General features: G+C 43.0%; 1 protein-coding gene across 1 annotated transcript; it reads left to right on the top strand.

The window, feature by feature from the left end:
- TTC4 (tetratricopeptide repeat domain 4) lies at positions 1-25220 on the top strand. Its single transcript, XM_005905653.3, has 10 exons — positions 1-191; positions 1045-1162; positions 1899-2060; positions 5684-5761; positions 7703-7827; positions 13326-13412; positions 15093-15310; positions 15904-15985; positions 21869-21951; positions 24036-25220. The coding sequence occupies exons 1-10, from the start codon at positions 57-59 to the stop codon at positions 24136-24138; spliced, it is 1191 nt and encodes a 396-aa protein (XP_005905715.2). The 5' UTR covers positions 1-56; the 3' UTR covers positions 24139-25220.

Raw genomic sequence — 25220 nt, 5'->3', positions numbered from 1 at the left:
AGAGGGGGCACCCGCGCCGCCGGAAGCTGCCGTACGGATCTCGGTGATCCAGGGCGATGGCTGGATCACCGGGGACACACATGGAGCAGCAGGAGCCGGGCGCCACTTTGGACGACGGCATGGACTCATTCTTGGAAAAGTTCCAGAGTCAGCCTTATCGTGGCGGCTTCCACGAGAGCCAGTGGGAAGAGGTGGGCGGGCCCGGGGTCTCAGCACGTGCGTGCGTGGGCGTCGTCCCAGCTCCTGGGGCCTCCCGGGCGCTGAGGCGCTCTACCGCCAAGGTTTGGCGCTGCCAGTGGATAGGTGGTTTCTACTTGCGTGTAAAAAATCGGCCCCGAAGCTTTGAGGGTCTTCTTAAGCTGGCAGTATGTTTAGGTGTTCAGGTTTTGGAGTCAGAAACTTGTGAGTGCAGAGCTTACCTGAGACCGTCCCCTTATGTGTATAATTCCTCCGACTGGAGCACTAATCTCTTAGGATGGTTGGCGAAGCTAAAGTGAGGGGGTGGGTGAAGTGCCAGGAGCAAACGAGTGCTCAACTCGCTTGGTAGTTACTGCCGCTCTTGTAAGAATGTGGGAACTGAAGGGTCTTTAGGTATTCTGCACTCTTATTTGGAGAAGGCAGTGGCACCCCACTCCAGTACTCTTGCCTGGAAAATCCCATGGACAGAGGGGCCTGGTGGGCTGCAGTCCACGGGGTCGCTAGGAGTCGGACACGACTGAGCTACTTCACTTTCACTTTTCACTTTCATGCATTGGAGCAGGAAATGGCAACCCATTCCAGTGTTCTTGCCTGGAGAATCCCAGGGACAGGGAAGCCTGGTGGGCTGCCGTCTCTGGGGTCGCACAGAGTCGGACACGACTGAAGCGACTTAGCAGCAGCACTCTTTATTTTACAGGTGGGACACTGAGGCTGGGGAGGGAGAGATGTCATGAGGATTTGCGAATTACGATGAGTGAGAAAAAACTTTGATGTGGAGACCTGGAATTGGGTCTACTCAGTGGAAATTTTATTCGTATAGTTCATTCTTCTCTTAACAACCTCCAGGAATTTGAAAAGATTCCTCTGTTTATGAAGAACTCGCCATCAGAAATTGATCCCCTGGAGAATCCTGACTTGGCCTGCCTGCAGTCAATTATTTTTGATGAAGAGCGATCTCCAGAAGGTATCTTCAGTGACTCTCTAAGCTCCTCCATTAAATTGAGATAAAGTGTGAGTCAGAAAGGTTTTGATAGATAACAGCAGTAGTTAGCCGGAGCTAACTTGTCACGTTTATTCCACATATACTTCTTTGTATACCTACTAAATACTAGGCACCAGGATACAGGAAGGAATGAGACTGCCCTCAAAGGTCACACTCCAGTGGATAGCTCAACTCTCCTAAAGACAAACCTGTGTGATAAGTGCCAAGGTGTTGTGGGTGCTGTTGGAACACCTAAGGTGGGGGGCAGGGGGAGGGGGTGGTGTAGAAGTGGGCTTTCAATGAGTGGGAAATTTGAACTGCATTGTAACAATTTTCTAGGCTTTTGCTAAAGTGAGGAGGGGAATTTGCATTCAAGGGACTCAAACAACATATTAAAAAACAGTAGTGTGATTTCCCCCCATTTCTTCTGTAATTAAAGCCCTTTCTTCAAGAGATAAGTATACTTTTTTCCATGATGCTTTTTTTGGTGTGTGTGAGCACTTAATAATCTACTTTCTAAGATATTTAGAATTGATTGTAGTTAAGTACATGTGACTTTATTTCTCCGTATTGATACCCAGTTTTATAGCATTCATTTTTGAGTTTTCTTTCCCTATTGGTTCTGTTTGGTTTGTCATTACATTATTGTGTGATTTAGATTTTTAATGAGCCCTTTAAAAAATAGGGAATAGTGATTTTTTTCTTCTCTTTTTTGCAGATCAGGCCAGGACTTACAAAGACGAAGGCAATGATTACTTTAAAGAAAAAGACTACAAGAAAGCGGTTATTTCATACACTGAAGGATTAAAGAAGAAATGTGCAGACCCTGATTTGAATGCTGTTCTTTATACCAATCGGGCAGCAGCACAATACTATCTAGGTAATTTATTCTATTATTTAGTACATTCTAAAAGATTAACTTATAACAAACTATTACATGATGGCTAGTGGGGAGGGTTTGAGAGTGTCAGAGGAAAAGGAGCTGTTTATCCCAGAAACCTAAGATAGCTTACTTTAACTGAACTTTGATCTTCCAGGTAGATTGGTCAAAAGGGATGTCAGATAGATTGTATAATTCTTTCTGTTTGAGCCAAATGAGTAACATCAAATACCTTAATACATGTGGTATGATTTGGAATTTTTGAGCCCAGATGCCTCTTCTCTCTCGAAAGTAAGTTTTTTCTTTTTTTTTCCCCTGGCCTCCTCTCAAGGATGGTAGAAGGATTATGGTGATAAAGTTCTTTGTGTGAGAGAAACTGTATTAATCCAAGGAGAATTTCTCAGTAGTGTGTGGGTCCTTTGAAGTAAAACGTTCCTTGGACAAGTAAAATTGGACAGTGCTGCTGCTGCTTTGGTGATTTGCAGTGCACGTTAGTATGTTAACACTGAGAAAACCTACAGCAGAGAACCTTATCCTGTGATTCTCAGATTCTGTGAGCCTCCTTTTCAAGTAACACTTAGGAATATGCAGGACTGTTCTGCAGACATGACTTTGGGAAACAACTGATTATTTGGGTGACATCATTGTTGGTATCTAATCTTAGGCATATTAAACCCTTGTTTCTTATCACACAGTTTTAGAGAGGACCTGGGAATGACTTCAGCCTTTTCTGAGGGACTGGTAGACAATAAGCCTTAAAGTCTAGCTGGGATAGGTCTACTGGGACTCATCACCTTTGGAGCAGAGTTTCTTTCCAGTCATAATCTGCTCCAATTTTTTTTCTTCTTTAACCTGTTTGATTATAAAATTTTAAAAAGTAAAAGTGGTATAGAATTTTGGAGATTATTTGAGCCAGCCAGCCCCCTCATTTTACATAGGCGTAGAGAAGAACCCCTTTGGTTAGTGCCAGACTCTGGACTAGAAACCCAGTCTTCTTACTTCTGGAGGAATACATTGTCTTCATTCAGCACACTGAGTTCTTGTTCTGTGCTAGGCACTGGCATCATAGAAATGAGTAAGACCTGACTTTTCCTTAAAGGAGTTTCATTCATTTACCTATTCAAACAGTAAATACAAAGCATTTACTATGTGCTAGGCACTGCACTGTGAGTAAGAGCTACATAGTTCCTTTCTTTGGGGAACTAAAGAGTGTTACAGATAGGCCTGCTGCTACTGCTGCTGTTGCTGCTAAGTCGCTTCAGTCGTGTCCGACTCTGTGCAACCCCGTAGATGGCAGCCCATCAGGCTCCCCCGTCCCTGGGATTCTCCACGAAAGAGTACTGGAGTGGGGTGCCATTGCCTTCTCTGACATATGGGCCTAGTAAGACCAAAAGCACCTTGCAAGAAAAACAAAACAAAACAGGTATTTGCGATACCAGAGGAGCAAATGCATAATAATCAAGAGAGATTTCTTAAATGATGTCACTGGTATGGCTTACAAACCACTTTCACATTTTTTATCCCTCTTGAGTTCATAGCAACTATGTATGGTAAATAAGGTTAACAGGTTTATCCCTAGTTAACAGAGTAAGAAACTGTAGTAAAATGTAATAAATGTGTAAAATGCCCTAAGAGTATGCAGTGCCAGGATTAGGATTCAGAGTCAAGTTTGCCTCAGAAAACACTAAACAAAGACGCCTTTGTCCACTCTTACAGAGGTACCTGCTGCTGTTGATTCTTTAGTACTGGGTACTTTGTAGGCTTTTCAATATACTTGGTAGCTTTGAATTTTCCCTCTACTGGCTTAGACTTCAGTTGTCTCAAGCCTAATTAGTCATTTAGCCTGTGTCTCTTTGTTCTCCAGCTTTAAAATGTGTTCCATTTTCTCATTCTTGTCTCTGTATTAATGGCTTTTTTTTTTTTTTGTCAAGTGATAGGGGTTGAAATGCATATGTTCAGTCTACTACCTTTAAGCAGAAGTTTTTGGATTTCTCTTTATGTATTTTTTCCACAAATAAGATCATGCTGTTGTTCCAATTCTGTGTTCAGTTTTCACTTAATTTTATAATGTAAACAATTTCACCTGTCATTAAATTATTTGTGAATACTGAAGTTGCATCATATGGACATGGTGCTGCTGCTGCTAAGTCGCTTCAGTCGTGTCCGACTCTTCGAGACCCCATAGACGGCAGCCCACCAGGCTCCACCGTCCCTGGGATTCTCCAGGCAAGAACACTGGAGTGGGTTGCCATTTCCTTTTCCAATGCATGAAAGTGAAAAGTGAAAGTGAAGTCATTCAGTCGTGTCCTACTCTTCTCGACCCCATGGACTGCAGCCCACTGGGCTCCTCCGTCCATGGGATTTTCCAGGCAAGAGTATTGGAGTGGGGTGCCATTGCCTTCTCTGTCATATGGACATACCAGTGTTTAAACTATTTGTTTTACTATACTGCTGTTGTTGAGTATATAGCTGCTTTTAGGCTTTTCTAAGTAATGCAAAAATGAACAAAGTTAGTGATAAAAATTTTCTGATAATTCTGATTATTTAGGCTAAAGCAGGATTTGGCAGACTGTGACTCAGGCCACATCTGGGTCCCTGATCTCCTGTGAGCTAAAAGTGTTTTTTTAAAGGATTATGAAACAAAGAATGTGTAACAGACCATATGTAGCCTGTAAAGTCTGAAATATTTACTATATGTCCCTTTAGAGAAAAATTGTGCTGACTCCTGGGCTAGAGCTTTAGAAGTGAAATTAATAAATATATACCAAACTGTTAGTAATACTCACAGTATAAACTAGAGAGTGAAAGTCACCTCTTGCCTCCTAGGTTGGATAACCAGTGTTCATGATTGCACACTTTTTTTTTTTCCTTTTTAATGCAATTACACATGTATGTGTGTACATGTGCCTGTATATTTAGATTGGTTTTTTGTTTTATAAAGATCGGCTTCTGTACACATTGACCCACCACTTAAAACAATGTAGGAAAGACATCCTGTCATGCCTTTTACATACAGATGTATCTTACTCCTTTAATAGCTGTATTCGGTAGTATGGATTTAGTATAATTTATTTCATCATTACTAAATTGAGGGTATTTAGGTTATCTTTATCTTTTCACAATTAAAAATAATGCAGCAGCTCACATGCTTTTACATTTGTCCTTGGACATTTTTTGCAAGCATTTTTTCATTTTTTTGCAAGCCTTTTTAAGGATCAGTTCTTTGAAGAGTATTGTTGGGTCAAAGTGAATATACAATACACGCGCCAGTTTGCTCTCTTGGTTTACTCTCAGAATGCCCTTTCACCATATCTTCACCAATATTGGGTATTACCTGTTTTTAATTTTCAGTTTCATGTTAATCTTAATTTCTCTAATCAGTAGTGATTTTGAGCATTTTTCCATGTGCTTACTAGCTATTTATAGTTGTTTGGTGGGTTGCCTGCTATTCTAAACATTTCTGAGGTGCTTGATGAGCATAACAATTTTTTTTCTATAAACAATTGCTCTGATTTATATTTCTCTAAGATTGTCCAAGAGTGTTTTTGTTTCTACATGCAAAATTTTGGAAATAATCTGATCTCAAAACTTGTTTTCTCGTTTACTGAATGGTGTTTTGTCAGGCAATTTTCGTTCTTCTCTCAATGATGTGACGGCTGCCAGAAAGCTAAAACCCTGCCACCTCAAAGCAATAATAAGAGGTAAGTCCTGTAGAGCTACAGTGTGACTGTCACCATGGAAAGTGGGCACGCGAAACACCAGAAGTATTTAAAAGTGCTAAGATACTAATGAAGTTACCTTATTTTTGCAATCTTAGTATTAAGTCGTTATCAGCAGCAACATGCCATTTTTAAAAGAATTCTCTGGATATTAATTCAACCCTCTGTGTTTTAAGAATTGGTAGAGAAATTGAAACTCCACATTTTAAATTAATAAAGAATAAAATTAATTAAAGCAGTTCTAAAAGCCTCATTCTAATTTTTTTTCCAAATTAGCTGATTGAAAGACAAGATCTTCAAATGCCATGTTATTGTTAATTAAAAGATAAGTTATAGGACTTTTGCTGATAACTCTAATGTTCAGATGTTCCCAGATTATTTCTTCTGTCCTGGTCTGACCTTTGTATGTAATCATTTGCTTTTATTACTTGCATACTTCACCTTTTCTTTGGGAAGCTCAGTGGTGCTTTGTAAACTTTAATTTTCATTACATATTAATCTCTATATCCCGATGGACCAACTTAAAATGCTTTATTAAAATTATGCTTATGTAATCATGGTTAGGGAGTTTATGTAGATCTAGGCCCTTCAGCTATAGGGAAAGAAGATGGGCAAATACATTGTGTATAGTCATGTGGAATTGGCTACAGGCTGGAAGTCTGTAGCTTGCTTGAATTGTCGTTTTTACCTTACTGTGTGGCATTGGCAAGAAACCCATTCTGTCTCTGAAAGCCGAGGTTGAATTCTGTTGACATTTAAATTTTTTTAGTTCAGATGTTTTTAAATTCTGTAGAAAGCCCAGAGGCTAACTGGAGGAAAAACACGATTGATTAAAGGAGAGGTAGCTTAAATTGGTTGGAGAAGGCAATGGCACCCCACTCCAGTACTTTGCCTGGAAAATCCCACGGATGGAGGAGCCTGGTAGGCTGCAGTCCATGGGGTCGCTAAGAGTCAGACACGACTGAGCGACTTCACTTTCACTTTCACTTTCATGCATTGGAGAAGGAAATGGCAACCCACTCCAGTGTTCTTGCCTGGAGAATCCCAGGGATGGGGGAGCCTGGTGGGCTGCCGTCTATGGGGTCACACAGTCGGACACGACTGAAGTGACTTAGCAGCAGTAGCAGCTTAAACTGGTAGCCATCAAGAACAGCTTTAGGAGATACCTAACATATTTGGTTTTGCCATTGCTTTTGTGAGTGACTGAGGCAAATTCTGCTTTCTCTCTCCATTTAAAGTCATCTGAGATGGACTTTATTCTTCTCATTTATAGATGAGCAGCCTAAAGCTCAGGGATACTCAGTCCACTGTCTAATGTTTAGTTGGTTGCTGCTGCTGCTGCTGAGTCAATTCAGTTGTGTCCGACTCTGTGCGACCCCATAGACGGCAGCCCACCAGGCTCCACCGTCCCTGGGAATCTCCAGGCAAGAACACTGGAGTGGGTTGCCATTTCCTTCTCCAATGCGTGAAAGTGAAGTCGCTCAGTTATGTCTGACTCTTAGCGACCCCATAGACTGCAGCCTACCAGGCTCCTCTGTCCATGAGATTTTCCAGGCAAGAGTATTGGAGTGGGGTGCCATTGCCTTCTCCAGTTTAGTTGGTTAATGACAGCTAGATTTCCAGCCCAGATCTCTCTGATTCCAAAGACCATGTTCTTTGCCACTAAGCTGTAGCCTTCCCTACTTTAAGAGTCCTTAATACCAGAAAGAGAGTTTTGAGCTGAATGGGACCTAGAAACCTTTCTGATCTAAAATACAAGAAACAGTGTTCCTTGTCTGGGGAATGCACTAAAAGGGACTTTATCATCCATTTCCCAGAACTTCAGGCTACTGGCTGGTAGCTGGTTGAAGTTGGGGGTCATGTGCAAGGATGGCTCTTTCCATGCATCTTGTCCCCGGATACTAAGGGTGCTGGGTTCTACAGGTGCCTCTTGCCATTTGGAACTGAAAAACTATGTCGAGGCTGTGAACTGGTGCGATGAGGGGCTGCAGATAGATGCCACAGAGAAGAAGCTTCTGGACCTGAGGGCTAAAGCAGACAAGTTGAAGGTTGGTGGCAAAATTAATTAGCATCTCCCAGAGTGGATCTTGGGTCCAATTGTATAATTTTTCTTCTTTAAAACAAAACTCAGGGAATTCCCTGGTCATCCAGTGGTTAGGACTTTGTGGTTTCACTGCTGAGGGCCCGGATTCAATCCCTGGTGGGGGAACTAAGATCCCACAAGTCATGCGGTATGGCTAAAAAAAGAAGAATACAACAACAGACACAACCCCGAATCAGTCCCTACCCATGAGGCTCTAGAGGATACAGAGAAGTAAATAAGTAATTATAACATGATAGAGGTAAGGAAGAATATATAGTACTTGATAAATTTGTGACTATTATGATTTGAATAAATAGACCAGTGGCATAGTCTAGTCTGCACACTGAGTGTAACTATTGAAAGAGGAGGGAAAGACAGTTAAACAGCTGGGATGTTAGGCTTCTGTTTGTTCGTTGTTGTTTAGTTGCTGAGTCCTGTCCAGTTCTTTTGTGACCTCATGGACTGTAGCCTGCCAGGCTCCTCTGTCCATGGGCTTTCCCAGGCAAAAATACTGGACTGGCTTACCATTTCTTTTCCAGGGGATCTTCCCAACCAAGGGATCAAACCGGTGTCTCCTGCATTGGCAGGCGAGTTCTTTACCACGGAGGCATCATGGAAGCCCTAGGCTTCTATAATGCTGTGTAACTTCCAACATTAAGACATCTTTAATTTGCTGATGAAATGTGACATTTCTGATACATAACAGCAAAAGTGATGATTAGAAACAATAGTAATAACAGACCATCACTACCAAAAAAAACTCAACATTAGCACTTACTGTATGTATGTTCCAAGTTCTAGTTAAAAATTTTACTGATATGAATCTGTCTAAATCACACATAGTCCTATAAGGTAGGCACGATTCTGATTCACTTTGCACTAGTAAGGAAGCTAAAGCAGAGAGATCAGAAAGTCACATAGCTGGTGAAGCTGGGCTTCAGTCAGGCAGTCTGGCTCCAGAGTCTACAGTCTTGGTCCTCTGCAATACTGTCTCACATGTTTGTTCCATAACTAGACTTCAGTTCTCTTGATTCTTGGTCTGGGTCTCTCTTCACTGCTTATACTATGAAATGGGAATTTTCAGTACCATGGGAGCCTAGAGCTGGCCCTGAACAGGGATAAGTTTTAGTCAGATTATTCTGGTCATGTCTACAAAAGTAGAGGTATGGATCCACATGGTTCAGGAACAGAATTTTGAGCCTGGGCAACTAAGTATGGCCAGAATTTCTAAAAGTGGCTTATACAGGAGAGAGTATCTAGAAGGCTACTGTGGAAGGCCATTGCCAAGCCTATCTGCAGACGAGCCCTTCAGTTCAGTTGCTCAGTCGTGTCCGACTCTTTGCGACCCCATGAACCACAGCACGCCTGGCCTCCCTGTCTATCACCAACTCCGGAGTCCACCCAAACCCATGTCCATTGTGTCGGTGATGCCATCCAACCATCTCATCCTCTGTCGTCCCTTTCTTCTCTTGCCCCCAACCTTTCCCAGCATCAGGGTCTTTTCCAATGAGTCAGCTCTGTGCATCAGGTGGCCAAAGTATTGGAGTTTCAGCTTCAACATCAGTCCCTCCAATGAACACCCAGGACTGTTCTCCTTTAGGATGGACCGGTTGGATCTCCTTGCAGTCCAAGGGACTCTCAAGAGTTTTCTCCAACACCACAGTTCAAAAGCATCAATTCTTCGGCACTCAGCTTTCTTTATAGTCCAACTCTCACATCCATACATGACTACTGGAAAAAACCATAGCCTTGACTAGACGGACCTTTGTTGGCAAAGTAATGTCTCTGCTTTTGAATATGCTGTCTAGGTTGGTCATAACTTTCCTTCCAGGGAGCAAGCATCTTTTAATTTTATGGCTGCAGTCACCATCTGCAGTGATTTTGGAGCCCAGAAAAATAAAGTCAGCCACTGTTTCCACTGTTGCCCCATCTATTTCGAAGTGATGGGACCACATGCCATGATCTTAGTTTTCTGAATGTTGAGCTTTAAGCCAACCTTTTCACTCTCCTCTTTCACTTTCATCAAGAGGCTCTTTAGTTCTTCACTTTCTGCCACAAGGGTGGTGTCATCTGCATATCTGAGGTTATTGATATTTCTCCTAGCAATCTTGATTCCAGCTAGTGTTTCCTCCAGCCCAGTGTTTCTCATGATGTACTCTGCATATAAGTTAAATAAGCAGGGTGACAATATACAGTCTTGACGTACTCCTTTTCCTATTTGGAACCAGTCTGTTATTCCATGTCCAGTTCTAACTGTTGCTTCCTGACCTGTATATAGATTTCTCAGGAGGCAGGTCAGGTGGTCTGGTATTCCCATCTCTTTCAGAATTTTCCACAGTTTCTTGTGATCCACACAGTCAAAGGCTTTGGCATAGTCAATAAAGCAGAAATAGATGTTTTTCTGGAACTCTCTTGCTTTTACGATGATCCAGCAGATGTTGGCAATTTGATCTCTTTTTTCCTCTGCCTTTTCTAAAACCAGCTTGAACATCTGGAAGTTCACGGTTCACATATTGCTGAAGCCTGGCTTGGAGAATTTTGAGCATTACTTTACTAGCATGTGAGATGAGTGCAATTGTGCAGTAGTTTGAGCATTCTTTGGCATTACCTTTCTTTGGGATTGGAATGAAAACTGACCTTTTCTGGTCCTGTGGCCATTGCTGAGTTTTCCAAATTTGCTGACATATTGAGTGCAGCACTTTCACAGCATCATCTTTTAGAATTTGAAATAGCTCAACTGGAATTTCATCACTTCCACTAGCTTTGTTTGTAGTGATGCTTCCTAAGGCCCACCTGACTTCACATTCCAGGATGTCTGGCTCTAGGTGAGTGTGAGTGATCACACCTTCGTGATTATCTGGGTCGTGAAGATCTTTTTTGTACAGTTCTTCTGTGTATTCTTGCCACCTCTTCTTAATATCTTCTGCTTCTGTTAGGTCCATACCATTTCTGTCCTTTATTGAGCCCATCTTTACATTAAATATTCCCTTGGTATCTCTCATTTTCTTGAAGAGATCTCTAGTCTTTCCCATTCTATTGTTTTCCTCTATGGACCTAAATGGAAGCGTTATGTCCTGCAGCACAAGTGTAATTAAAGGGAGATTTCAGGGCCCAAAAGCATAACTCTGAAATGAACCAAAGCCTTGCAGCAATATGGGTAGTGGTTATTCAAAAATAATGGCTGAACCTTCTTAAGAACAGCAAGCTTTGTGGCATTTTACCTTGCCCTATCCCATTGCGTCTCTCCCAAGGTCCATAGTAGCCTTGAAAGCCAACAGCCCACAATTATGGTGAAAATGAGCATCCTGGTAGCCACCAGAGGAGGCAGAACAGTATTAAGCCCCATTGCCAGAAGATTGTCATTATTTGACCTTCTAGAGGACCCTACTCATAAGTTGTTTTTATTTGAGGCATCTTGAAACTATCCCAGTATGAAAAGCTTTTTCACAGAGGGTTGGGATTGGAGCCATTTGTTAAATATGATTTGAGGCAATTATGTAAGATTTCATCTGCCTGAGGCAGTGTTAAACAGTTGAGGCAAGTAATAGGCTTACCAGAAAACTTAAAAGGACAAGCTGGGGAATGAGATTCTGTAGGGTCTTTGAAAAGCTCCAGTGTATTCCTGGGAATCTAGAAGGTCCTGTATGAATGTTCTGAGCTATTGCCTCTGCTTCCCAAGAGGCTCAGCGGTAAAGCATCCACCTGCCAACGCAGGAGATGCAGGGGACCTGGGTTTGATCCCTGTGTCAGGAAGATCCCCTAGAGGAGGAAATGGCAACCCACTCTAGTATTCTTGCCTGGAGAATCCCACGGACAGAGGAGCCTCGTGGGCTCCAGTCCATGAGGTTGCAAAGAGTTGGACACAACTGAAGCGACTTAGCATGCAAAGCAAAGAAACTCATAACTCATACAGTCTATTAGCAAAAGCAGTATTCCAAGAAAACTTTGTTCTCTCAATAGAGGAACTAAGTCCTGTCCCATATTACTATTAGTAATTTTAATTTGGTAAATTAAATTTACCTAATTTAATTCCAGCCTGACTGTGTACAAAACTTCTTTTTCAAGGTTCCCTTTTTCAAATCTCACAACTTTCTGTATCCATATTAGTTCCTTATTTTTCATCTAGAAACAATCAGCTCTAGGACAAAACCACATGCTCTGGTTGCGGGGGCTCCAGTAGTTGTGGCGTGTGGGACCAGGGATCAAACCCTTGTCCCCTGATTTGCCAGGTGGGTTCCCAGCCACTGTACCACCAGGGAAGTCTTCCCTTAACTTTTCAGAGCAGTTCCTAGACCTATGTGAGAGGCTGTCTCCCAGGTTTAAGTCCTCGGCAAGTCTTGCAAATAAAACAAATCTCACCTTTTTAGGTTATGCTTTTTTTTTTTTTTTCAGTAAACAATTGCTAACAGACTCTGCAACAGAAGTAACATGAACTTGGTTAACCTAAAGTACAATAAGTGAGACATGTTTACATTGGTTAAACCAACAAGCTTAAGCTAGCTTTATTATCACATATAATTTAATATTGAATATTTCCAAGATCATGTGAATCTGAAATTCATTCTGGCCAGTTTCCATTATATTTAGAAAAAGTTAATTTGTGTTTACTTTTAAGTCTGTTAAGTAGAGCTTTCTTATACATTTAATTTTGATAATATTTTCCATAGAGACATCTTATATGCATAATGTACACATAGACGTACAAACAGATGAGACTGGAGACCTTTTAGCTTGAACATGTGCATGGTTTGTAAAGCCTAAAGTACTTACTGTCTGGCCCTTTAGAGAAAAAGTTGGCCCCTATTAATCACAGTCCTGAGGGTTGGAGTAGGATCAGCTGGTTTTGGGCAGACTAGTAGGAAAAGGAAATCTGAGTTATAGTTCTGGCAGATGAAGTAGATGGTGGTATTTTTCTCTCCTGAGCTGTAATTGTGCAAAAGGCAGAGTCTGTGATAAGTTTTTGGCCCAGGGCAGGGTCTCTGATATGTTCTTGGCCTGGGTTTTTCCCGGTGTGTTTTCCTGTACTCCATCTATAACAGAGAAGTTTTAACGCCCCATTGGCCCTTAAGTCAGGTCCTCTTTCCAGAATGCCCTTTCTCTTTCGTCTGGTTTCTGTCTAAACCCACCTCCGTGGGGCAGAATCAGTCATCACGCCCTCCTCTGTGTTTCATAGCACTCAGCTGTACTCCAGGCTAACACTAGAACTTGTCATGTGTCTGTCCCTTCAGTGGACTGTGAGTTCCCGGGTAGGTTTTTGACATTACTGCTGCCACTGGGCCTAGCACCCAGACATGTGCTTCTTAAATGTTTATTGAACTGAATCCAGCCAGTGGTGTTCCTTGATATATAGGAGCCAGAGTTGAATAGAGACAAGAGATAGCTATTTAGGGTCAGGCTAGAGTAACAGAAGAGGAGAGGAGGCAAGTTCCCTAGAGCTGATGCATCTGAATTTTTCATTTTCAGCGAACTGAACAGAGGGATGTAAGGAAAGCAAAGCTCAAAGAAAAGAAGCAGCAGGATCAGAATGAGGCTTTACTCCAGGCCATCAAGGTGAGTTCTCAAACTTTCGCCCTATGGTCTTGCAGAATTCACTCATCATGAAGTTGATCGGGAACCTTTCTGGGGATGCTTTACCTGAATGAGTTGTTCATTTTCTTTCTGCTTTTGGTGAAGCAGTGTGACAAGTCAGACCCCCTGAGTTCAGTCAGCTGTCTCAATTGTATGCATGTGTTGGTTTCAGGTAACATGTACTGAATAGTTGCTATGGGTTAATCATTATCTAATCTTCACAGTAGCCTTCTGAGGTGGGTCGTCGTGTTCCTTCTTATTGCACGTAGTCTCAGAGAAGCCTCACCCGCTAGTGCACGTCAGAGCCAGGTCCTTGTGTTAGTCCCGTGCTATACTGCGTCCTGAGAAAGTGATTTTAGCATGTAGCTCTACTAACTGTCACAATAACACAAAATTCCACCTCGCCTTCCCTCTCTTTCCTACATTTTAAATAAATGTAGGAAAAGTCTGATCCAAATCTTGCTTTCACAAGTCACTTATTGGGCCTTGGCTTCACAGGGGAGGTGATACTGGCTATGAGTTTGGTTCTTGATTTCATTCTTTGTTGAGTTAAATTATGTACCTCCTTAAAATTATTTGTTGGCTTTGAGAACTTCACAGTACTAAGATGCACTCCACTAGTCCTGCCCTACAACAGGAAATCTGTTAACATTTTAATAGATTAAACAGAAGGGAATAACTCCAGAGAGATTTGGTCATTTTCTCAAATGTAGAGTAGTAGAATGCCTAGACATTGGCATACAGACATTATTTTGGTACTCTCCTTTAACTCTGCATCTGAAACTTCATTGTACTTGAGAACTTCTCTAAAGAGTAATATACCCAAAGCTATCTATATTGTATTTTAGTGGTTTAAAGCTGGGTCAGCAAGCTGCAGCCAGTGGCTCATGGCCCTGCCTATTTGTGTCTTACGATGACTTTTCACACTACAGTGGCAGAGTTGAGTAATATCCACAGAGACCATCTGGCCCACAAAACCTAAAATTTTTCTTAATCTGACCCTTTCAGGGGAAGTTTGCAAATCCCTGGTATAGGAGATACCATCAAGGTAGTTTTGATTGCATGTCGTTTTTCCCTTGTGGGCTAGCCTTAGGAAACTCCCGCAGCATACGTAAGAGGTGACTCTACCATTCAGACCTTTGATTGATCCTTCTTTCTATGACAGACCCAAGATTAAGTCAGTGTATGTATGATTTTTGGTATCCCGCGTCCCAGCCAAGCTGAAACATTTGCCATTTTTGTACATGCCACTCTGTGTTTTTTAATACCTTTGCACATGCTGTTCCTTGCCTGAGGTAGAGTGCCCTTCCACTCCCCATGCGCCTCAATTCTTCTCCCTTTCAGAGTCATTGTTCAAGACCTAGCATTGCCCAGTCACCTCCAGCCTCCAGGCTGAATTAATTATTCACGGTCTGCAGTTCCACAGCTTTACTTCTTCCCTTATGTTGGACTTAACTACCATGTCTAGTTCATGTCTGTGACAAGAGTCTCGCTTGTGGTAGACGGCTGGTAAAGGTGAGTTCAGCAGGTGTCAGGGATAATAAAGACGAATCATGTGTAGAGCTGGCCTTCTCAGAGCTTGTAGTGTTACAGTTTTCCCTGTTTTAGTGGAGTGAGTTTGCATCCTTCTCACATAACATGTATGTTTTTGCTTTAATCCAGGCTAGGAACATTAGGCTAGTCGCTGAAGCTGCTGAAGAGGATGAAGACTCAGCCTCAGAAGGTCTCAGTGAGCTTGTCCTGTATGGGCTCAGCTCTGAGAACCCCTGTGGAGCCAGGCTGGGTGTGGATGACCAGGGAAGACTGAGCTGGCCTGTGCTTTTTCTGTACCCCGAGTATGCCCAGTCAGACTTGGTCTCTGCTTTTCACGAGGATTCCAGGTAACTTCCGTCCCCGAGAGCCTTCTGTGGTGCTTGCATGCTCTTCCCTGTTCTTTCGGCAGGATGGACAGGTAGAATTTTGGGTGAGGAGGGAAGAGAATAGTTCTAGAGAGTTTTATTACACAGTCTGGTTTAGCGTAATCTCTCTAACCCATAGCTGATTTCTCCTTTCATTAAGAAGCTTTGCAGTGAGAGACATGGTCTCACTCTCATACTAACACCACAGTACAGTGTTTGTCAAGCACTGGGGTTGTCTCTTGTGAGAGATGGAAGTATTGGAGGTAGTACATGGATAAAACTGAAGGGTATGTTTATTAGAAAACACGTAACTAGTGATTTTAACATGTGGTTTCATAGTTAATGGTTAGACTGTGGCTCAGAATGTTGTTAATCCTGTCAGTTAAAGAGAACTATATGTCATAATGGGACAAATGATTCATGTATTTTGGGCACTGTTGTCAAAATGGATTAGGCCTGCATTTCATGATTTATACATTCTTGATATGTCCGTGAATTGGTGTCCAGGGGATGGGATGTGGGAAAATAAGATTATGAGTTACTGATACCAGAAAGTACATGTTATATCTCCTTAGGTTTATTGATCATCTAATGGTGATGTTTGGTGAAACACCCTCTTGGGATTTAGAGCAAAAATACTGCCCTGATAATTTAGAGGTAAGGAAGTTTTCTTTTGTCGCTCTATGAGAATTGGGGTTGGGGGAATTGGGGTGGAGCAAGGTTTCACTGCCTTTAAAAAAAAATTGTGGGAAAATATAAAACACATAAAATTTACCTTTTTAAACATTTCAAAGTGTACGGTTCAGTAGCATTAAGTGCATCCACATTGTACAACTGTTACCACCATCTGTCTCTGTTTTCATCATCCTGAACTGATGTACAGGAACTCTGTTCCTCCTCACTGTCCCTGAATGGATCTACTCTAGGTGCCTCATATAAGTGGAGTCATAGAGTATTTGTCCTTTTTTATCTGGCTTAATTTACTTGGTGTAATGTCTTTAAGATTTATCATGATGTAGCATGGGTCAGAATCTTACTGTTTTTAAGGCTAACATTCCACTGTTGCAACTTTGAAAAAAAAAATCACAACTTACAGAACAAAGAAATTTGTCTTCTGTTTGAGGGTAAGATGTCAACTGATGCCCCATCACCTCTGAAGACTCAAGTGTGTTTCCTACACACAAGGATGTTTTCTTTCATGATCCCAATAAATCATCAGAATCAGAAAATTAACTTCGATACACTAGTACCAGCTAATCCTCAGACTCCATTAGTTTTCACAGATTCCCCCCCCCAGCCCTCAGAAACACTTTTTTTTTTTTTTTTTATGTACTACTAATTAAAAAATTTTCTTTTAGTTGAAGTATAGTTGATTTACAGTATTGTGTTAGTTTCTCAAGTATACAGTAAAGTGATTCAGTTATATTTTTTCCAGATTATTTTCCATTATATGTTACTATGAGCTATTGAAAATAGTTCTCTGTACTATACAGGAAATCTTTGTTACTTATGTATTTTATGTATAGAAGTTTGTATCTGTTAATCCCATGCTCCTAATTTATCCTCCACCTCTTTCCCCTTTGGTGGTAATGTTTGTTTTCTGTGTCTGTGAGTCTCTTTCTGTTTTACATGTAGATTCATTTTTAGTTTTTGTTTTAATTTGTTTGGCCACACCACACGGTATGTGGTGTCTCAGGCCCCTGACCAGGGATTGACCCTGTCCCCCCTGCAGTGGGAGCACCGTCTTCCATTGTACCGCTGGGGAGTCCCTGTATTATTTTTGAGATTCCACACGTAATGATACCATATAATATTTTCCTTTGTCTGACTTACTTCACTAAGTATAATATTTTCTGGGTCCATCCATGTTGCTGCAAAAGGCAATTTTTTTTTATGGCTGAGTAACATTCCATTGTGTATATATATAACATCCTCTTAAGCCAGTCATCTGTTGGTGGGCACTTGGGTTGTTTCCATTCTTGGCTATTATAAATTGTGCTGCCTTGAACATTGGGATACATGTGTCTTTTCAAGTTAGAGTTTTCTCTGAATATATACCCAGGAGTGGGGTTGCTGGATCATATTGTAACTATTAGCTTTTTAAGGAACCTCCATACTGCTTTCCGTAGTGGGTGCACCAATTTACATTCCCACCAGCAGTGTAGGAGGGTTCCCTTTTCTCTACATCCTCTCCAGCATCTATTTGTAGACTTTTTAACGATGGCCATTCTGACTGGTGTGTGGTGTTACCTCACTGTGGTTTTTGATTTGCATTTCTACAATAATTAGCAATGTTGAGCATCGTTCCATGTCACTGTTGGCTACCTGTATGTTTTCTTTGGAGAAATGTCAGTTTGGGTCTTCAGCCCATTTTTGAGAGCTTTTATCATGAGTGGATGTTGAATTTTGTCAAATGCTTTTTTGGTATCTGTTGAGATTATCACATAGCTTTTGTCTTTCCTTTCGTTAATGTGATATATCACAGTGATTGATTGGTGTACATTGAACTGTCCTTGTGACTGGAGTGAATACAACTTGATCTTTTCTTCTTTATACTCCCTTCCCCCACATTTTGTGATTTTTATGTCCTATTTTATATCTTCATGTTTATCCTTTTGCTATTATAGTTTTAATTGCTTTTACAGAATTTTTTGGTTTTATAATCTGTGTACTGGCTTATTTAAATGATCTTCTATCCTTTTAAATATTTGCCTTTCGCATTGTGATCTTCTTTTCCAATAGATTCTGCTGCTTTTTTACTTAGAGAAGACCTTTCAGTACTAAAGACCCTCAGTATCGCTGAATTCTTTTAGTTTTGCCTGTCTGAGAAATTATTTATCCTTCTTTCTATTGTAAATGATAGTTTTGTCGGATAGGGTTGTGGATTTTTCCTCTTCAGGACTTTGACTATATCATGCCACTCTCTCTGGACTGCAGTGTTTCTGCAAACAAATTCCTGTTTAACTGACTCTTTGTCTTTCTCTTGCTGACTTTGGAATCTTCTCTTTAACTTTTGCTGTTTTAATTATGCTGTGTCTTGTTCTGGATCTATTTGGGTTCATCTTGTTTGGAACCATCTGTGTTTCCTGTACCTGGATATCTATTTTTTTTGTTAGGTTTGGGAAGTCTTCTGCCATAATTTCTACAAATACATTTTTGGTCTCCTTTTCTCTCTCTTTGCTTTCTGGAGCTCCTATTATGTGTAGGTTGGCATGCTTTATATTAATCCGTAGATCTCATTTTGTTTTCTTCTTCTTTTTTTAAAATTTGTCTTTCTGTCTGCTGTTCTGATCAGGTGGTTTTCAGTATTCTGTTTTCCAGATCACTTATTTGTTCTTCTGTGATATTTAGTCTGCTGTTCATTACTTATAGAGTTGGTTTTTGTCTCAGCAATTGAGTTGTCTAATTTCGATTGATTCATGTTTATAGTTTCTAGTCCTTTTTACAGTGATCAGCATTTTTACTGATAATCTTTCTTAATTCCTTTAGCATTTTTATTACCTCCTTTTTGAACTTGAGGACTAATAGACTGGAGAGGTCAGTTTCATTATTTGTTCTTTCAGGGGAATTCTATTCTAACTGGGAGAAGTCCCTCTGCTTTTTCATTTTACTTCACTTTCACTATCTCTGTGAATTTATGAAAACAGTTACCTATTGTGGTCTTAAAAAAGCATTCCTGCTCAGAGTGTGTCCAGTATTTTTGGTGTGAGGGCTGTTTGGGCATGGATGCCAGCCACGTCTTCTTGAGTGTGCTGTCATCCCCTTGATGGTGGTGTGGCTGGTGGTGTGGTGTGTCTAGAGGCTGCCTTGGATGTGAGGTGGGGCCTCCTCTCTGCTCCGTGGCTTACCGGGCAGGGTCTGCTCCCCCGTTGTTGGGGTAGAAGCCACGAGGGTCAGGATGGATCAGGCTTCATTGCCCTTGAGTGTGTGCCCTGCCTCAAGGTGGTTGCTGAAGCAAGTAAAGTCCACGCAGTCTCGGTGAACTTGAGCGCCACCATCGTTCCCCTCAGAAGCAGCCCAGGGTCGCCTCCTTTTCTCTGTTGTGATTGTCCCAGATCTAGTGCAAGGCTGTGGTGTGGAGTAGGCTGGAGTTGGGGGTCAGGGTGTTGTGGCTGCAGGAATTGAGGAGGCTGTGGTGCCACCTGGGACCTGGGCTGCCTCTGTGGCAGACCCCTCCCAGGACCTGTCCACTCTAGATCTGACAGTCAGTTGCCGTGTGGAGTGGGCAGAACTAGGCTGCTTCCGTTGGGAAACCATCCCTGCAGATACCGTGCAGGCCCTGACCGCCTAGCCACTGTGTGTTCTTGCAGCACGGCCCAGTGCGTGTGCGGACAGCGTCTGCTGTGTGGGTACTGACAGTGGATTCTGCATCTCCCCCAAGTCACATCCCAGGCCCTCCAGCCTCTCTCTCTGTAGCTATGTCAAGTCCTCTCTCAGGGCCTGTCTGCCTGAGACCGGTGCTTAGCCGCTGTATGCCTTTGTGATGCCTGGTGCGTATGCTGACATGTCTGCCCAGTTTGACCCACCACCCTGGTGTGTACACTGACAGTGGTCTCTGTGGTTCTACTCAGACCACATCACCCTAGTCTGTCTGCACAGCTAGACTGAACCTGTGCCCTAGTCTCACACCAGGCTGTGGTGTGGGGTGAGTGGGGCTGGGTATTGGTCCTTTGGATTGGGAAGTGCTATCGAGGTGGCAGCCTCCAGTGCAGGTCTGTCTCGGTCCTGATTGTCAGCAGGCCGGCACATGTGCTTACTTGTACAGTCTGGGCTTCTCTTTGTGTCAGTGGATTTCCCAGCTGGCACACAGGCTCCTCAGGGTGAGGTCCATCCATGTGGACTTCTCTTCACTACAGATCCCTTCCAGTGGTGCCAGTCCCAGCCTGATGCTTTTATTTTTTCCCCTGTCCTACCTGATTATGTGGAGATCTTTCTTGCAGGTTTGGTTGTATAGGAGATCTTCTGCCAGTTTCTAGTTAGTTTTCTGTGGAAATTATTGTACATGTAGATGTATTTTTGATGTTTGTGTGTGTAGGAGTGAGCTCCATATCTTCCTGTTCCCGCCATCTTGATCCCCTCTGCCAATCACCAGTAATGTTCTTTATAGCAGAAGGAATCCCACATAGTATTGTATCTAGTGCTTATGTCTCTTTAGTCTCCTTTGAGCTACAGAAGATTTTCACAGTCTTTAGTCAACTTTCTTGATCTTACCACTTTTGCAGGTTATAGACCAGTTATTTTGTGGAAAGTGTGGGTTTGTCTTGTGTGTCTTTGTGACCTAGATGATGTGTATCTGACCGGAATATCACAGAAGCAGTGCTATATTCTTGTTGCATCCTGTCAGACATCATAATTTCAAGTGTCCCATTACTGATGATGTTCACTTTCATCACTTGATTGAGGTAGGGGTATACAAGCTTCTATTCTGCATGAAGTTACTCTTTTCCCCCTTGTAGTTAGTATTTTATAGGGAGGTACTTAGAAATGATACAAATATTTTCTTGTTCATCAAACCATCGTTTATGTCAGTGGATTTATGGTTTCTTATTTTTTTAATTGAGCTATAATCTATTACTATGGTTATATTATGCTCAAGGTGTTTTGGATTTGGTCAGTGGGAATTCCTTCAAATTTGCTTCTGTGTCCTTCGGACTTGTCTCCATTTTTAAAGCACTTCCTTGCTTTGTGTTACAAGGTGTTTGAGGCTCAAATTGTGCTTTTTTTTGCCTTAGCTCTAGAGTCAGCCATTTTTCCCAAGGAGCTTTGGTTCTTTTTAGCATAAAATAGTATTTAGAAGTCAAGATCTGTGTAGTAGCTATACTCATAAGTACAGGGGTGAGGGAAGGCGAATGCTCACTGCTCCATTGGCGTGCATGTGTGTATGTGTGTGTGTATAAAAACATGATCTGTCACTGGTATCTCCAATTCTAATCCTATACCAACTCTGTCTCTATTTTTGCAGTGGCTTCTATTATTATTAATATATTTGTTGGATCGGTTGCCCTGCATTTAATTCCCCTCCCCTCACCACCAGCATCCCCTCTCATGGGGAGCCTCCCCCACTCATGTGGACTGACTCCTGCATCAGCCTGCTGCCCCAGCATGGTGCCCTCCTCATCCTTTATACACTATCGCCCTGCATGGCTCAACCATCCTGCAGCACTGTCTGTCTTATCCAGCATGGGTCCTCACTCCCCTCAGCAGGCCTCCCCCTGCCATGAGTGGCTGCTCTTCTCACCCTGCTTGGCTGGCCAGTCCCCAGTGAGAATGCACATCTCCACTGGCCGGGCTTTGACACCTGCCCAGGGCTGCCTCCTGTGTGGACATCTCTCTTCCTCTGCTCTGGGCCACTGCTGCTTCCTTTCGCCATACCTAATGGCTCTACGACTGAATTGTTAGGGAAGGAAGGCTCATAGGCCTGGATTTGAGTCTCAACAGTTGCCATCTCTTACACATTTCCCCAGATTTGGCCTCAGCATGCCTAGTGTCGCTGAAGCCCTTTACTAGTGTCTGACTTCTGCTCCTCTGTTCATCCTACAGGTCTACTTTGAGGATGAGGACAGGGCAGAACTATACTGCGTGCCTCCCAGTAGTACCCTGCTGCAGGTGCTGCAGCACCCCAGGTGAGTCACCTTCATGGGGCTGAGTAGACCAGAAGGATGCTCAGGCACCATCCCAGGGACACAGCCAGGTTCTCGTTTCACTGCTGAGCACTGGCCTTGTACTCCCCTCCCTTCTGCCCTGGATGCAAAATTGTGAGACAGCAGCCCACGGAGACTGGCCCAGGCTTCTGGCCAAACAGGTTGCAGTGTGCTGACTCAGCCCATTGCACCACAGCCGTGACATCCTCAGGGGGAAGTGAATGGGGCTGGTTGAAAAAGAAACTGCTGCCTGGTTTTTGTATCAAAAACAGCTGGGATGGCCCTCCTGTTAATTGTGCCTGTGTCCCTTGATGTTGTCGTATGGAAAGAGCATTGGCTCTTGAAGTCAGACACCATCGTTTAGTGGCTGTGTGCCTCTAAGCCCATACTGCCTCCCTGGGTCTGTTGGCTCATCTCTAAAATGAAGATAATAACTCTTAACTACGTATTCCTCAGGTAGGAGAGAGTAGGAGTCCGTGCTCTGATGCACTGAAAGGGGCGGTCTACTGTGAGAGGGCACCTTGGTCAGTTGCGGTGGGAGCCAGTTGGATTTGGCAGTTATCTCTTAGCTTTGGGGGTTCCTGGACTATAAAGTTATGCCCTCAATAGCTTTATAGTTGACCCTTGGGCCACTTTTCCCTGAGCTTTGAGCAAAGCAGATGTCTTGGATTTAGGTAGAGTCCAGTGTGCTAAGGGTGGTTGGGTTTGAAAATGGTGGTTGGGTTGGAAATGAGGCTGGAGGACCATGTTAGGACCGTGTGTGGCAGCCTCGAATGCTCTAGGGAGCATGAATCCTGACGATGGTGTGTGGAGCCCTAGAGGGCATTTAGGTAAAATCTACCAAGTAGTGTACAGATCTTAAGTGTACTGTTCAGTGGTGAGATGTGAAGTAGGGGTGGATTGAAGTTTAGGAGGTAGATTGGGATGGGAGTTGGTGATTGATGACTGACTCAGTGAGTGTCTAGCTGGTCTTGATGCTCCTGCTTTGGCCTGGCAGGGAGGAGGTGAGGATTTCTTCAGATATGATTGATGACTTCTCTTGGCAGCATTTTTTTTTTCCTAGCCCTAAATTACCCTTCTAGTTTATAGACAGATTTTTAGCTCTTCATTTTCTCAATTGTTAGCAAATTATCCAGAATTCTTTAAAGGTCTGAGGTCTACTCTACCTTATCTTCCAGAAAATGCAGAGAAATCTTAAATATAAAGCGGACTGATTGATGGAGGAAAACCAGTTTCATGCTTCTGAGAAAGTATAAATACATTGGAAGTCATTATTTTTTAAATGATTAGCGTAGGCAAGAGACCACCCAGCACAGAGTAACTTCAGACCAGCGACATCAAACTCTGGACTGGGTGCTGGGCCACAACACAGGCTCCTCTGGCCCAGATCCAGGCCCACAGGACGGTGCAGAAACCCCTGGACCCGAGTCCAAGGCCTTGCCTGCTGTCCAGCATGCCTGCTCCATTAGCTTTACGCCCAGCAACAGCAAAAGCTCTAGTGACCCGCACCTCCTGGCTTTTTCTCCCCCATGCCCATCAGGACCCCTTTCCCAATTAATGCAAGCTGAGACATGACAGCTCCCAGAAACCTTTCCTGATTTCCCTTTCCCGTGGAGGAATTATGTCTCTTTGGGCTAATACTGTACCTCAGAAATGCTTCTACAGTTGTACCTCGCTGTCATTATTTATCTCCCTTCCTCCAGACAGTGATAGTGGCTTTTGTTTGTTGTTTAATCTGTTTTTTTTAGCACAAGGCCTGGCTTACCTGGGCACGTACTGTTGAAGGAAGGAATGAAAGCATGTTCTTATTTTATGTTATGTTTAGCCATAAACATACATGATGCTAGAGCACCCAGAGGACTGGCCCGGAGGTTCTGGCTAGGTTCTAAGGGGGAGGGGGTCAGGCTAATTTGCAGACTTATAAACAACCAAGCAAATAAATGTGCTAAACTTGCGTTTTAATGTTGACTCATATCTAAAGGTTCACCTTGACTGTTGTTGGGAAAGTCCATGGATGATTAAGATTGCAATTCAATTATCCCTCTCTTTTGTTGTGTTCACTGCAGGTACTTTGTAAAAGCCCTGACACCAACATTTTTGGTCTGTGTAGGATCCTCTGGTTTTTGTAGGAATTATCTCCGGGGGAAAAAGGTGCACCAGGTAAAGTGACTGGGCCATGCTGTGGGCGCCAGGCTCCCTGGACCTCCTCCCTCCCCCACCTCAGCCTGGAGTTCAGCACACTAGAATCAGCAAGGTCTACTCCTCGAACCCAGCACTTTATTCCTGTCACCCCAGGGACAGGCCTTCCCTGCATCATGGTTGGGGAGGACCTGCTGCCTTCTTGAACTTCAGCCTCTCGGGTCAGACCGCTGAGCCCTAGCAGGCCTTCACTGTGCTCTCTTGCTGCTGAACCCTGTGCCTTGCTTATGACATCCTTGGACTCACTGCGAGTTGTGTTAACCACCAGCCTCCAGCTCTGACCTGAAGACTAACGATCCAGTGACATGGTTCTGCAGCTGTGTGCCTCACACTGCACACATACACAGCTGCACGTGTGATTGTAAGGTGTTAATGCTGAGAGGGCCTTCATGAACAGAGGCCCGCTCTGTTGGGATCCTGTAGATGCCTTGGGATGAGATGGGGCCAGGGAAGCCAGGTCCTATTTCTCCATCTTTTATGAAGACCTACAAATTAAGGGTCCTCTAGAACCCCTAAAAAGTTTGCCATGTTTCCTGATCTTTGCAGTATGGAGACCTGTGACATTCTTAGTATATCAGTTTTCATATTTAGAATTTTATGCCTTTTAAGCGGGAAAATCTTTTTGCACGTTGAGTTACTGTCACCTGTTGTATTTTTGTCTACAGCTATTTGCTTCCTCCTTCCTAGAGGATTTTATATGTCCTTACCTTGCATTGCCCACCCTGTGGCCCAGTGAGGAGGGTGCGTCCCTTCTCCTGATGCAGAGGGATGTGAGTGGACATGTCCGGGCAGAGCTTGCAGAGCATGGCGTGGTGGGCTCATGCTCTTCCCTCTGCCTGGGAGTGTGTTTCCCAGGGTGGGGCTGTTCCTTCAGCTGGATGCTAAAGCATGTGGAGCAGAGCTGAAGCAGCTGGCCTGCAGCCATTGACTGTGACATGAATGAGAAATATTTGTTGTAGTATTAATAATAAGCACTGAGATTTGGGAGTTGTTTGTTACTATAGCAAAGCTACCTAATACATCATTAAACTGAAACCAGCTGCTCTACTTAA

Source organism: Bos mutus, chromosome 3 (genome assembly GCF_027580195.1).
Source record: "Bos mutus isolate GX-2022 chromosome 3, NWIPB_WYAK_1.1, whole genome shotgun sequence".
Classification (NCBI taxonomy): Eukaryota; Metazoa; Chordata; class Mammalia; order Artiodactyla; family Bovidae; genus Bos; species Bos mutus.
Note: the sequence above shows the minus strand (reverse complement) of the source record. Positions and strands in the feature narration are given on the sequence as shown.